At 33.0% G+C, this 16,303-nt stretch overlaps 1 protein-coding gene across 1 annotated transcript; it reads right to left on the bottom strand.

Moving 5' to 3' along the window:
• Positions 1 to 6,048: 6,048 nt before the first annotated feature.
• Positions 6,049 to 16,303, bottom strand: LOC110446682 (dual adapter for phosphotyrosine and 3-phosphotyrosine and 3-phosphoinositide-like). Its single transcript, XM_021491955.1, has 9 exons — positions 16,195 to 16,303; positions 13,100 to 13,192; positions 12,249 to 12,368; positions 10,684 to 10,817; positions 9,536 to 9,660; positions 9,032 to 9,079; positions 8,580 to 8,731; positions 8,197 to 8,284; positions 6,049 to 7,383 (listed from the first exon to the last, which is right to left on the bottom strand). Exons 2-9 carry the CDS (start codon positions 13,156 to 13,158, stop codon positions 7,360 to 7,362), a joined length of 750 nt encoding a protein of 249 aa, XP_021347630.1. The 5' UTR covers positions 13,159 to 13,192; positions 16,195 to 16,303; the 3' UTR covers positions 6,049 to 7,359.

The following is a 16,303-nucleotide window of genomic DNA, read 5'->3' as shown; positions in this document are numbered from 1 at the left end:
ACCTCTAAGACTTATCACTAAGGATGACCAGTCGACCTGTAAGACTTATCACTAAGGATGACCAGTCGACCTGTAAGACTTATCACTAAGGATGACCAGTCGACCTGTAAGACTTATCACTAAGGATGACCCTTAGGTCTCAAGGGTTAACAACTGGCAAGTTATAGTAAAGTACAAAATGTATGCATAAAAAGCAGTAAAAAGGCACTAACTTTCACTGATCACAGGGCCCACAAAACAACACCAAACTTGTACAGGAGTAAACAGCATAGATTAATGATTAATTTCAATGTAATATCAACTTGGATTATAGCAGTAGACTAATTATAGGTACTAGTAGTTCTATTTTACAATAATGTTTGATTCAAATCATATTTACCAATGAAAGGCATCGTCGCAACCTCTGAGCATAAGTTTTTTTTTAAATCATATTTAATTTGTGCTTAACTACATTTGTATTTCTATTAAATAAATGTGATTATTATATTATTTTATATATTGGTCAAAAAAATGTGCATGCATACATGTACATAAAATGTATAATAAATATAATGTAAGAATTATTTCAAGTCCTATTAATGTACAATTTTTTTGGTGGACAGTGGTCACTAGTACTTGTTTTAGTGGCAGGGTTAGTTACATGTTGTAAAGTAACGCTACAATATCTTGTTATTAATAAGCAGTGAGGAACAGCACAAAACTTCAAAATAATCAAAAATTAAAACCAAAAAGCATGTATATATGACAAAACCCTGCTAACCCACAATCTCACGTTTAGAAAACCCATTTTTTTTCAAAACACAAAAATGTGGTTAAACCTGTAAAAAAGCCATTTTGGTCATTTTCATTTGAACACGAGAAGCCAGAAAATCTGTATATGGATGATATACAGGCATAAAAGAAATAAAAATAACACAAAACAAGGGGAGATCACTGAAATCTGTTATAATTAACAGATATCAAAAAGACTAGAATTGTTACCAGACAAAGAACATTTCAGGAAGAAATCAACAGGACACCGCAGGAATGTTTTGAAACTACAATCAGAAAATGTATACATAACTATCTCTTTAGTGAGACTTCTATTATCTGAACTACTTCTGAAAGGTGACCTCTACAAACAGAACTACTTGTGAAAGGTGACCTCTACATTCTGAATTATTTCAGAAAGGTGACCTTTACAATCAAAACTATTTCAGAAAGGTGACCTCTACAAACAGAACTACTTGTGAATGGTGACCTCTACATTCTGAATTATTTCAGAAAGGTGACCTCTACTATCAGAACTATTTCAGAAGGGTGACCTCTACAAACAGAACCACTTCAGAAAGGTGACCTATACAATCAGAACTACTTCTGAAAGGTGACCTCTGCAAACAGAACTACTTCAAAAAGGTGACCTCTACAACCTGAACTACTTCTGAAAGGTGTCCTCTACAATCAGAACTATTTCTGAAAGGTGACCTCTGCAAACAGAACTACTTGAGAAAGGTGACCTCTCCATTCTGAATTATTTCTGAAAGGTGACCTCTCCAATCAGAACTACTTGAGAAAGATGACCTCTACAATCAAAACTATTACAGAAAGGTGACCTCCACAATCAGAACTACGTCAGAACGATGAACTCTACAATCAGAACTAATTCAGAAAGGTGACCTCTACAAACAACTACTTGTGAAAGCTGACCTCTACAAACAGAACTACTTCAGAAAGGTGACCTCTACAATCAGAACTACTTGTGAAAGGTGACCTCTACAAACAGAACTACTTCAGAAAGGTGACCTCTACAAAATTACTTCAATGACTCCACTGTTGATGTGTTTCTACCTATTGAATGCGATGGAAAAGGTCCTGCATTTCCTCAGAGCCTCAAATTGCAACACCTGATGTAGACTAAGACAAAAGGACAAACAGATGTCTGTTGTGAGAATATTACGATGAAACTTGAGCTAACATCACAGGTGAATAACATATTTCTACCATTGCCCAATGATAAAATTTTGTAAAGACTTGGAAATTTACACATTTCATTAACATACAATGTGTATTTCAGGTTCAAACAGGGCTAATAGCAGACCCATGGGAGTGTATGGAGGTTTTGGACTCCAAAAAATGACGATTGATTCTAAAGTTTGAAAGGAAATGTCTATTTTACATGTTCATGTATTTACCTTTTAAAATTAAGAGAAAGAAGAATTTTTAAATTTCAAATCAACTGAGGTCTGCATGGCTCAGCATGTAAATGTTCCTCTTCAAATTCTTCAGGAATAGAATTAATACAATAAATTTTCATCTATGTGGAATCACAATTTTATGACAACAAAAACATTTCTAACATAAAATCATGTTACAAACCTGTTGAAACGTTAACCATGCCCTAATTTTCTGTAGTAACCAATTCAAAGGCACATCTTTCTTCCTGTCCTAACTTTCTAAATGACATGTTCCTGTCATCAAGTTAATAAGACCTATTACATATTTATAACAATAGAATCTAAATGCTAAAACAAGATCAAAAACTTCAACCTTTATTTCATCACAACAGTGAAAAATCCGAGCAAAAATCTGCTGATCTCGCCATAATGACAAATCTGGGATTTTTACGCATAATACTCATCCTTACTTATATTAAAACTATACAAGTATCCTACATTCAACAACCTATCATCAGGTTATATTAAAACCATTCATTTTTTACTGGAACAGGTTAGCTATATAAATAAACCAAGACAAGACAAATATTGGGTCCAATATCGATGGCCAAGGGGTCAAAAGATTTAGCTTTACTGGAAAGTGAAAAGTTTGTGTCTATTTGCATCACAAACCAATTAAAATGTTCTCGTTTGAAAGTGACTGTATTCATAGCATACTGTTTTAGAGAACTATCAAATTAACAGGCAATAGACATGTAGCTTTCTTTTGAAAGTTTTGGTAATGTCTTGAAAACACAAACCAACAAAAGAACCAAAATCTTAACATTCCACAAACACTGCAGAGCTAGATAAAAAGATTTTAAAAAACAATTGCACATGCATAGATACAATTTATGGCAAACATCTAAACAATTAAATGATATCTGTTCAAAAAAAACACTTGTGTATGTATTAATTGTTTATGGAGTTCCTGTATATCTTCCTGTAGGAAAAAAAAACCACAAAGCAAAACAAAGGCATTGTAAACTTGTAATATGTAAAATACATACCTGACTTAAAAATGCTTTCGCAAAGTTTCATTATAGCACTAGAAGTTATCTGACGATAAACCTTGAAATAAATGTCACTACATGTATTTCGGATACAGTGTTTGGAGTCAAATCATAAATTTCAATATTCTGAACATGAGCCTTGAATATTGTTATATGATTTGTAGAATGATTATTTTAGCAAATATTGTACCTATCAAAAGTGCAAGATAAGTTGAAATTTTCACAACATTGTTTTTTTGGGAGGTAATTTCACATAGGTATACAGGTAGTAAATTGATATATGTTTTAGTTTAATTTTAGATACTGCAGATATATATGTATATATAATTATTACACCTGATATACATACAATGGATTATATCCAGTACACTTATACAATAGCATTTAGTTCACTACAGTATACAGTACATGTATAACCCTATACCCTGTCCTGTATTACGCTAAATTACCTCGTTACAAACAAGTTGTTGGGAAAATAAACAAACTTAGACTTTAACAGTGTCTTCAAGATTTCAAATTGATTAAAAATAAGCATTGTAGAATTCTACAGAATCATAAAAAATAACAATGAATTTAGGATCTTACTGGAATCACTATCAGTATGAAATTTTACTTAATTATACTGCGACAGTATGATGGTCTTTTCAGCTGGTACATTAAGATTTTATTATTTTAATTTAACTTTTTGTAGAGATTTTGATTATAATGTATATTTTTTTTACAGAATTTAAGGGTTGAATTTAAATCATATTTTCTAAATTTTTACATAAATTTATAAATTTGTATGCTTGTATATAACAACTTTTGATTAGAACGGAAAAATATCAAATTAATTCAACAAGTATTTTTTTATCAACTGAAATCCTAAAGTAAAGCCCTCCCCCCATCCAATTAACTTGGAATTTTAGAATCAGTACCTCTAATTAGAGTTTTTGTTTCTACCACAGAATTATTTCAGCTGTCCCTGTTTGTTAGGCTTATATGAAAGCACTGAAGACAGAATATGGCTCCATATTATCCCCAATTATATATACTAGATACAATTATATATACTAGATACTATATATCAACCCGAGACTGCAATATCAGCCCATTATATAATTTTGCAATATGACAAGTATACATAGAGAATAATACATGCCTTTTTCCATATCACACCCAGTATCAACCCGAGACTGCAATATCAGCCCAAGGGCCGAAGACCCGAGGGCTGATATTGGTCGAGGGTTGATACTGGGTGTGATATGGAAAAAGGAGTGTTTTATTCTGTTTATTACATACTTACTAATAAAAACTATTAGCTTATGATTTATTTTCATTTTTGAAATATTGAAAAACGATTTTTTTTCCAAATGGGGTGTGATATGGGTTTTGCGGGCTGATATGGGTTTTGGGGTGTGATACGGCGGGGGCTGATACGGGTTTTGGGGTGTGATACGGCGAGGGCTGATATGGGTTCGAGCAATTGTGTCGTATCGCATATACAAAAAACGTGTATTTATTAGTAAGTATGTAATAAAAATATGTATTTGTAATTAATAAATAAGTAATTATGATAATGACTGAAACTTATACAGGATACATTACATAGAGATGAACTATAAATGTAAGTTGACATATTTTTGGCACACATTTCTGTCTGTGACGAAGAACAGAGATTTAAATACAAAATAAACTCAACCTGCTTTAGATTGTTTATAAGTTCTACAAAAGTAGTGTGAGCTAACATTACCACAAATAAAAAAAGATGCATACATTTATACTAAAAGCTAATATGAACGCCATGAATGATGCACAGCTGTGTGATTGCCCTTTGCAATATTCCAATGAGCAAACATTGGTCCACCTTTGAAATATTCTTCTTATATAATTTCATTAAAAAAGTTCTGTTTGGTAAGATATTTAATGTCATTAAGACATTTAATGTTAATATAAAAATGTGAACAAAACATATGAATTATAATTGTGTACTGGAAAATTAAAGCCAGTGGACCATTATTAAACGTGTTACAACGGGAGATAACATAGTTGCCTCACTTCGGTAAAAATTGTCTCCCTTTGATAAAATAAAGCAAAAATAAAAATCAATATGATTTTGTCATCATTTGGAAATATATATGAAAAGTTGGATATGAGAAATATTTCAGTCGTCATACTTTGAAGAGTTTTGTTTGTCTTCAAAGAAGTCAAATTTGGACCCATTGTATTCAATTTTACAATATTACCTAAAGAGTCCGACAGTTTTTATTTTGATTAAAAGTATAAGGTTTTGTAATTCAATACTGAACGTTTTCCTTGTACATGTACATATGATATCAAACAAAAAATTGAGCAAACAAAATCATTGTTTTCCTCATCAGATGACAAGGGGAATGAATAAAAGTGTTAATGGAAACATAATAAAATCTTCTAATACTTCAACAAAATATTCTCTAAGTTTGCTAAAAATATTCAAATTTCTTACAGATTTTTTCTGTCAACAATTCACTTAATTATTGTTAATGAACACAACTAATAACACTGATTATCAAGTACATTAATTACATGCGTACACTAAAAAAATATACACATATACTGGAAATAATCAGAACTTTTGAAATAGAGTTGAATCAAGACTTTCATTTTCTCTGCACTCTGTTAGCTTTTATCATTGTGCCTCATGTAATGATAATATGTGCAGCTCAGAATGTTGATTCAACATCTCATTACTACAACATAAAATAAGGCACAATAGCAAAAACTATTTTAGAAGAGTTGCTGCCTTCTTACTGAAATTAAAAACTGGATTTTTTTTTTCTTTTTCTGAAGATCAGTGTTAAAAGCCTTTAACCCTTTCACCACTGTAGACCATAATGGACTTATCCATATCAATACATGGTAGATTCTACTAAAGTTACATAGGGGTGAAAGGGTTAATTTAAAGCATAGACTCTCTGCTGGTTTCCTGGGGGTGTCAACATCAAAATAGGAGGTGTATATTCAAGCTAGGTGTACATCAAAATATGAGGAACTCATATCAATCACAATAAATGATAAAACGCTCATAGCAAAACACTAGTGTTTCAAGTGTACCAATTAATGCTGATGTAAAGTCTACGCAATGTGACCACCAAAACTACTGCGAAACTATAAACATTTTAAGAATTATGCAAAAACTTCTCAGTTTAAAAAGGATAGTAAAAATCCACAGTAGTTAAATATTTTAAATATAATCTCACCACTTCCAATACGAAAGCAGCAAAAACACTTTCAAACAGGAAATTTTGGACAACTATATATATTTGATATATATTCAAAAAGTGAACAACAGGTGGGATTCAAGAAGATCGTTTTTCAAAAACAACAAAAAATTAAAGTACAAGAAAAATAGCATGGGGAGAAATGCAATATCAGTGTACATGTATATGTATATAAAGCTAGGAAATTGCACTTTTAATTATCAGACATTTTATCAAAATGTCACACACAACACATACACAACTTATAACATCTGACACCAATGCACCAGGTTTTAACTGAACATCAAAAATCTTTGAAGCATGTTGTTGACGAACATAAGCTGTTTTCGTATAAGAAATAACTGTCCATAAACACTGCACATTCTTGAAGACATCTGACTTAAAGACTTCAACTACGCTCTGAACAATAAGCTATTGAAGCATGCATGTTGCTTGATAAATAGCAAGTTCTTGAAGGATATTTTTTGTTGAACTTCAAATTATTGAGGCATGTTATTTGATGAACAGCTAAATTTTGAAGCAGATCATTTGATGAACTCATTCTTGAATCTTGAAGTAAGTCGTTTGATGAGCAGGAATTTCTTGAAGTCTGTAGTTTGTTGAAAAACTTCCCGAAATCTGTTGGGGTTTTTTGGCTGTACAAGCAATGTTGAATGTACACAACACAACAAATGCTTGTTTTTAGCTTCTGATGAATACTTGAAGCATTTTTGAAGCACAGACAACTGAGCTGCAGCCATGAATGGACAGTTAATGTAACGTATGCAATGCCAATCAAAATATTGGATAACACAATCCCAAACTTACTGTGTCACATTTTTTTTTCAAAATGGAAGTCGTTTTCTCTTTTGATTGCACTCGTAACCACTTACTAGAACAATTGCATACAGCATTTCTCACAAGTTCAGCAAAACGTCATGGTCGTCTTGGAGTATTTTTCTAAAATAAAATAAAATTGATTACAGAATAGATAGGTCAACTGCCTGGACCTGAATGACACACATTTTAGAAATTATTTGTCGAGAAAAACTTCATTGATAAAGAAACAAAATACAAACAAAATTTCATCGGTTTCACAACACTATATGGGAGGGATATTTATTACAAATGCAGACAAATTCTGAAAGGTGGTTCTTAACTATTCCTAAGGCAGAAGAAATATGAATGTTGGTTCTTAACTATAAAAATATAGACCAAAGATGATTGGTGGTTCTCAACAAGTTAACTTTAATAATACAAGTGGTACTAAGAAGGTTATTTCAAAGCAGGATATTGACACTAGACCAGATACGTCTGATTTATAAACGGAATCTTACAAGAATACTATTTATATGAATTATGACCCTTGTTAAATCTATATATCTAAATAAGTCAGATATAATAAATTGCATGTCTATTTCTTAAAACTCTGAAGATCATTAAAATTCAATTCATTAAAATTGGGCTGAACCAAACTCTCAAAAGAAAAGTAACAAATGGTACTCTTCGCTAGTTCATTTGACTTCAGTCTAGTATATTTTAACAGCTAAAGTAATTATGACAACAGTGCTCATATGACGAAGGCACTCGGGATCATTTGTACTGCCATCACTGTAACATCACAACAGGGACACACACGAGTATGATACACCATGCACTCGAGTCCTTCTGAAGACAGGGTAACAGATCTAGATTTACCTAGGGGTGACATGGGAATTAGAAAAGTTGAGACTGAAAAATAAAATAAAATCGTCAAACGAAAGAAAAACATACCAATTTCCAGTTGATGAGTTTAATCCAGTCATTGCACTCTTGCTCTGTCGTCGAGTACATGAAAAATGTTCTCCACTTGAAAACGACCCTGTAAGATAAATCATATGTAGTTTTTCCAACTGATTTTGTTGCTCGACAAATAATTTTTCCTTGAAAAATACTTTCTACGAAGCTATATCTTTACCTCTGGACCACATGCTGTGGCAACTTAACCTCAAATACGAGGAAAGTAGATCTTTTCAAATTGTACGATTTAAGCAAATCTGAGATAATCAAGTACTATAAAATTTCTTTAACGTTTATACCGAGTTCCCAGCACTGTACAAACAGGATGAAAGATTTTCAGTATTTGTAAACTGGTTCATCCTATTTTATTGCATTACCTGAAAACATTAAATTTGCCTTTGTTCGTGTAATCCCGTTTACATTCCTCGCATTCCCGGAGGTCCATGGCTCGGATAGCACGAGAGTCTTCCTTCTTTTTGTAGTAACGAAGCTCGTATTTCTGTAGCACAAACCATCTCGTATGCCAAGTCTGCAATATTCATAAATCGTGTTGTACAGTCTTGAAATTACTTCGTACAATCAAAATTTACAAAACAAAGAAAATAGATTATAAATGTACAGAAGTTTTTGAAATATATTTATGTTTTTAGGAAAATTAACAAACAATTATGATACAATAAATATAATTACTACTACCGTGACACATCTAGTCTCGCAAGATCAATTGTTGATGTTTTATCAAAATCAGTTCAGCAGTTCAAGAGAAGTCTTCTCTCAGTGAAGCACTAGAATAACTTAAGCTACACTCCACAATTAGGGAACTATTTACCTTAAACCTTGCTCCAAGTTTTGTGAGAAATCCCTCTTTAGAATTAATCTGGAAATGTATGAAAACATTTGTCAACAACACACCTACCATCTGGGAATCATCAATTCATAACAAATATACACAAAACATGGTTTTACTTTAAAGGCAAAATTTTCAAAATACCTAAATAATGTTCTCGCTCAGGACATAAACTTGATTAATGTAAATGATATTACAGTATATAGAGCTGATTATCTGAGCCAAAAGGAAGACATATACATGGTTTGGACATGCAGTCGTTCACATAACCATTCTCACAGTACATGTATTAAGCAGGCTATATATTTGGGACACAAGCAAGATTCAAATAACTGAAAGTTCAGATAATTGGCATTTTTCTGTAGTGAAACCACTAAATTTTCAACAATGAAGATTTAACCCAAATAAAATGAATAAATATGAATATTGAGGATGAACATTTTCTATTATTAGCATATATCAGTACGTCATTAGGATGTTGCCTACCGCAAACTCTGGACCTCTAGAAAAGTCGTCTGCCGTACTAAACTCAGCATGGACTCGTATTGTGTCATACATGTTGGGTTCCTCAATGTTACGTGGGTAAGGGTAATTCAGTAGGGTTAACTGTCCTGTAATATAGAAACAGACATATGTTCATTGTGTATTGTGTCATACATGTTGGGTTCCTCAATGTTACGTGGGTAAGGGCAATTCAGCAAGGTCAACTGTCCTGTAATATAGAAACAGACATATGTTCATTGTGTATTGTGAATATTCAAAACGCATATATACCTCTACCTAACTTATGCTTCTATTCCACATATCTCAAGACTCACTCGTGTCATGGCCTAGCTAGCGTTCAGGTGATGACTGAATGAATATTCAATAACATTTCACAAACTTGGCCTAATTTTATCAATCTAAAAGTCTTTAATTTGATGAATATCCATAGTAACATTTAATAGAAATCACAAACCATAAAGAGTCTATTTAGCCACTGGTCCAGACAAGTGCTTTTTTCTGTGGCATTGGGCTAATTCATTTTATTACCAACCAGCCTGTCGGTGCCAGTGATATTTCCTCCATGATGAGCATCCAAATGTTACAATGTACTCGGAAAACAAAAAGACAAAAGTGTTGAACAATTTTTGATAAGGGGCTGGTTGGGCCAGTTGGCATCAGATTCAACAGGCCAAAAGTGGCCATGCATTTACCTATAAGCTGACCCCCTGCAAATGATGGTAGGAATACAAGACTCAACTTTGATGTCATTTTATAGGTAAGGTTGAAGGGTTAACATATCTGTCCTGCCAAAGTAAGCTGGAAAGGTTGAAGGGTTAACATATCTGTCCTGCCAAAGTAAGCTGGAAAGGTTGAAGGGTTAACATATCTGTCCTGTAAGCTGGTAAGGTTGAAGGGTTAACATATTTGTCCTGTCTAAGTAAGCTGGTAAGGTTGAAGGGTTTACATATGTCTTGTCTAAGTAAGCTGGTAAGGTTGAAGGGTTAACATATTTGTCCTGTCTAAGAAAGCTATCTTCAGATTTATTTTAATGAATATGGAAAATCAACAGTCTAATTGATAATCTGGGTGAGCAACTGGCCAAGAACAAGTACAGATTCATTAAAACATATTTTAATGAGTGTTTTTACCTGAATCAGCCCCTATTAAAGGTTTGTTGGCGAAGTGATTGATAAGTTCACCCATGCTGTGGAATTCACCATGTCCAAACTTGAAGTCAGTTCCATCGACAGATAGGTTGAAGTGTTTGACAGACTTATCACACCTGTAAAACAAATGATTTGAAAGTTCTTAAAGACACATGCTACCTCACTGTGATATGCATTGCTCAACCTCCTTTACAAAAGAGCTCCAAACTAATAAACGTATAAAGTCCCTTTTATCATAAATTATGACTGGTCATTTAGGCTAACTTGATCACACATTTGAACAATAAACAATCAAGAAATATAGCACTCAATGGATATTAAATTATTAATTCTAATTAATAAGTAAAAGAACATGACTCTAAAGACAATTCGTAGGTATATCACATTAGGTAGCATACAGCCTTAACTTTTGTTTGGTCTCAATGATATGGAAATCTCGTAACCCCTAGTACTTGATAATTGCAGATCGTATTCTCGTAATGAATGTAATGTACAATGTTTTGCCATTCAAAATTAAAATACAATTTGAACTCAACATTCACTCAAAGGTGTAAAAGGATTTGTCTGCTGCAAAGCAAATTTCGGAAAATTTGAATGATTCAACCTTTTATTTCATAGTAAATACCTCCCCAGTACTCAGCTGTCAAGCTGGTGGAATTTTACTGTCCTATAATTATATATTGCTATTTTAGTTTTTTTCTGTTTTATAATATAACATCATTAATTTATGACAATCCAATGGAGAAAGTATTTTAATACTTAACTTTTGTATAATTAACTACCTGTATATTTTATTTTTTAAAGAAAACATAAATTGTTAACATTTTATTAAACAAATTTGATTTGATATTTACTTAAATATACATTACAATGTTGTTAATTTATCATGCATGATCTTAATTAATCCAAAAAACCCATCTTGCTTGTTTATTGACTCATTAAAATGTCATTCACCTGTCTGGCCTTCTCATATGTCTGATAATATATAATTTAATCCGCCACAAAAACCTGAACTACAGAAAGACAAAAAGAAGAGACATCATAAATGCCTTTTTGGTAGTGATCTGCAATCGGTTTAAAGTCATAATCGATAATATAATCGGTTTGTAATCACAAGTAGTGAACCGATCAATGATCGATTGCATAATCGGGGTAATAATTTTAATGGACTGAATATCCAAATAAAGTGAGACACTACTATTACATCAATAGACAGAGTTGTTCCCTGTACATTAGGTTTTGTTCTTTTAAAATGTATGCATATCAAGCAACTTTTATGTATTTTTATCAATCGTATCGTTTAATTTAAAAGAAAATATGACAATCAAAGCATACTTAACATGGAAGACATTTAAATACTGATGAACAGATTATGTCGGTTATGGAATTTGTAATCGATAATCGGAATTGGAAAAGGCAAACTGATCGATTTTCGATTATAATTGATCATCAGCCCATCACTACGTTTTGGTCCTGTCAAAGCGGGATCAATTTCTCAAGGGCTGCATTTAATCAATGATGCATTATATATCTGAATTAATACCTACCTAACGGACAATGCATACTCGCTGATTTTGGAACTCGGTCGAAGCATGTATGTTCCATCCACTCCATTCTGTAGTAATAAACTCTCTGCTGTGTGTCTATCAACACCGGGGTGGAACCAACTACAAACACAAGTTAATATTTACGTGACATCAAACATATCAGGTCGCAGGGATCAAGTGATAATTCACCAATAGTGTGTTATTACAGGGTTTTCTGTACGTAGACCCACGAGAGTGTACATTTTTGACTCCTCAAAATGAACTATGACTGTTGGTTTTTTTAAACGACAGACCTACTTGACATGTTTAATTTGACTATCCAAAATTCTGGGGGAAAATCTATCAGATTTCTGTAATTGCCAAATGTCAAGGCCTGTTATATCTGACTCTTCAATATCAAGATAGATGAAATATTAAAAAAAAGGGGGTCAATTGAGCCATTCTCAGAACTATAGAGATTTCAAATCTGAAAGGTTTAAAAAGGGAAATTTAGCATAAATTTCACAAGTTTCATGTATAAGAATTTGGTAGTCTGAAAATTTTATTTTCTAAAAAGAAATTTCATGATGGAATGGTAAAGTGAGTTTGAAATTCTTTTCATCACATGCAACATTGCCCAATCCAATGTACAGTATATATATGCAAAAATAAATAAATGCATACATTTTTTCAGCATTAAGGCTGGAGAAACTTATTGAAACATTGCATGTATATTTGTCTTTTGGCAAGAGATTTATATGATGGTGTTGTTTTTATTTTACCTGGTACATATATATTGCATAGTCAAGGTTAATCAGTATACGCTTAGATTATATTGACAACAAGAATATATACAAAACGCTGACACCTACTCCAGTGACTCGAGCTGTTTCACCATCTCCAGGGTTATTTGATCCACTGTTCCCGCCATAACGATCAGAGAGACGTCACAACTTCTGTGTTCACTGGAACCAAAAAACACATTTCGTAAATTCACAGGAACTGTTCATACTATAAAAACAGTGTTGTATACATGTTTGTTAGCGAGTCAAAACGATGTAATTCTCTGTGTCATTCATCTTATAACATTTTCATCTCAACCAAATAAAATACATCTACATGTCTGTTATATATATCTAATAACTGCTGATTAACCCATCTCACCTGAAGTCTCATCCTCGATACTCCAGGGGTTAGACTCACTTACGATCTCTGCTCCCCTGGAATAACGATAAAATTGAAGGCCTAGCTAGTGTACAATGTGCGACACCTTGTGGATGAGACAAGAAAACTAGTTTGAACCATGGATGTACATCAAAATAATCTTGTGGTTGCGTAACAGTAAAATTGCCTGGCTTTAAAGTCTGTTGTTACTCTTCTGTAATTATAATCATCAAAGGATGTTATCAGGACAGCCTAACGATTGGTCAGGTGCTCTTTTACCTGGGACCCATCAAAATGCTAGCCACATGCATGTCTTCAACTTTGCCAAGACATATTCCAGCTGGAGTGCAGAGAACGTAAGTGAGCAGAATCCCTGGAGTATCAAGGATGCTGAAGTCTAAATCAAGCATGTACTGTATATGTACATAGGATTACGGTCGCCTTCTAGCTTTGAGCTAGAGGGAATTTCCCTTTAGCTCAGTGCTAGAGCGTTCGACTAGGAACCTGAAGATCGAGGGTTAGATCCCCAGTGGAAGCACACTATTCTTTTTCCTGGTAAATTAGTAGAAAATAAAACTTGGGTGACATCACTTTCATTTTTCGGCAATGATGAATACTGAAAGGCTATGTAACTGTTATTCATTTATATATTTATCATGTGAAGACTGCAACAAAATTATATTCTTATTGATAACATTATTTTATGATTACTACAAAAAAATAATCATCAACAAGCAAATTTATTATTCAGTAAAAGTTGAATTATATTAGAACCAGAAACCACCATCTAAACATTTTGCCTCGATTTTTTTCAAAGTCCTTCATAATGTTGTTAAGGTACATTTTTCTGGTTTTCTGATGTGCCTAATTTTATGTCTCAGTGTGTCCTAAAAAATTACAAATCTTTTTGGTAGAAATACTATTTAAAGGAAAATATACTTATTTAATTTCAAAGTACTAAAGTACTGATGGTATTTAAGCATTGAACAGTTTCCAGTTGGCATTCATAGACAGTATATACGAATGCCAACTGAAAGCAGCTCAATCATTGTTCAATACTTTTTTATGGAATATCTGTTCATCTCATAGAAAGTTCAATTTCACTTATTATTATTCAGCATTTAGTTCAAATAATGTATGCATTGTGGATGCTTGTTCAATTAATAGAACAGCCATTGTCCGGAGAGGGTCAGTGGTATAATCCAATGTAACAATTATGACGTCATGATGATGATGATGTCAACAAATGGACCATGGCATTTATAGCCTGTTTGAATGCCAACTCTAATTTGATCGAGTGGCAATGCAGTACGATGGTAAAAGTAGTGTAACTAGGACCACCACCATCAGCCACAAAAGTCTACATCCAATAATTATTCAATTGAATGAGCATCGTTTGAAATTGACCATCTAGAAACACCAGTTTTGATGATTTTATTTATTAATCTTATTCCGTTCAACAAACAACAAACCAACAATGTAAACAACCCATCTTTATAATCAGTTATTCTTGATACCCAAATGAAAAAGAAAATCCCATTTTCAAATGGAGTGTCATTTATCCTCGTGTTACCGGTTTCAGCGCACTTAAGAAGCAGCCGCGATTTCGTACTCATATCGGCAGAAAACTGTTGAAATTACGGATGACTGTCATAAACATGTACACAATCTACTAATAGAAACCAAAAAAATAGCAAAATAAAACAGTATTAAAAAAAACACCAGAACAAACATTTTTTAACAAATTTCTCCCGTCAGAAGTATAGCCGTCATATGTTTCCGTGTGTCTATTTTGATTTAGTGTTCAAAGAAAGATAACTTGAATACATTAAAAACAAATTCCCTACAGTGACCTTTAAGAACAAAAGCTCTGTTTGGAATAAAAAAGAATATCTTTGATTGTCATATTAATTATCAAAACAAATATTTAGTTATAATATATTCTGTTATTATTTATTTTCTGCAGACTTATATTGGTTTTGGTTGATGGCAAGTTATTTCTCATTTTGTTCTGTTTAAAATTGGCGAAAATTGGAAGTTCATTGCATTACAAGGTTTACATTTCATTGCAAACATTGTTTATCGATATAAGAATGTCTTCTTCGCTCTTCAGAAGTGGAAAAGAATCTGCGAGGAGATGTGACCTCATTTGCATACAACATTTTCGAACTTTTGTCAGACTACAAAAAAGACCGGTTCATGAATGAAATATATCATTGTTTTTTCAGGTATGGACTCATTTTGAGCAAGATAAAAAGTGCATTAAGCAAAACTGCATATTAAAGCGTGTTTTTTTAATCAGTGATTATTTCTAATGCTTTCTGGACGAACTTCCGGTAATTTTTGTGTCAGTTTACAGACGATGGCCAAACGTCTAAAATATCCTTGTGTTGTGTCCAGCATGTCACGTAGTTACGAGATATAGCTTGATAAAATGGCTGCGCGGAAATACATAACGCGCGGAAACATATGACTAGACGATATATTGTATTTCCCCCCAAAACATCACCAGACAAATAGAAACTACTGAACAGTAATTTTGTCTGAAATCTACATAAAGGGAACTGACATTCGTCTGTTTTTGGACTGCTCTAGCCTAAATGGACAATGATGCTGTTTGCTTTGAAACGGCAGCTTTCAGATTGACATCAACATCATAGGCCTACTGTAATGATAATGTGAATGAATCAGACACGATACATTTCTGTTACCGTTTGGTGTCTGCACGAGCAAATAAACACATAATGCAAACGAAAAATATTGTGTTAATTTGAAATGATATACAATACTTGGACAGACATACTTATCGCCTGCTAGCCCTCGCTTTCATCGCCTTGGGCCCTACAACAAAAGGAACACCATCTACTTGTTTTGATGAAAGTCGGAAGTGCTTCAGTGTGTCATTCCCCCAA

The sequence above is a fragment of the Mizuhopecten yessoensis genome, unplaced genomic scaffold (assembly GCF_002113885.1).
Source record: "Mizuhopecten yessoensis strain PY_sf001 unplaced genomic scaffold, ASM211388v2 scaffold357, whole genome shotgun sequence".
Lineage (NCBI taxonomy): Eukaryota > Metazoa > Mollusca > Bivalvia > Pectinida > Pectinidae > Mizuhopecten > Mizuhopecten yessoensis.
This window is presented reverse-complemented; position numbering and strand designations above follow the sequence as displayed.

Coding starts and splice junctions, on each gene's coding strand:
- LOC110446682 (XM_021491955.1), bottom strand. CDS start 13,158: ATGGCGGGAACAGTGGATCAAATAACCCTGGAGATGGTGAAACAGCTC. Junction 12,369..13,099: donor AAACAGCTCGAGTCACTGGA/GTAGGTGTCAGC, acceptor TTGTGTTTGTAG/TTGGTTCCACCCCGGTGTTG. Junction 9,080..9,535: donor CTAGAGGTCCAGAGTTTGCG/GTAGGCAACATC, acceptor ATACATTTCCAG/ATTAATTCTAAAGAGGGATT.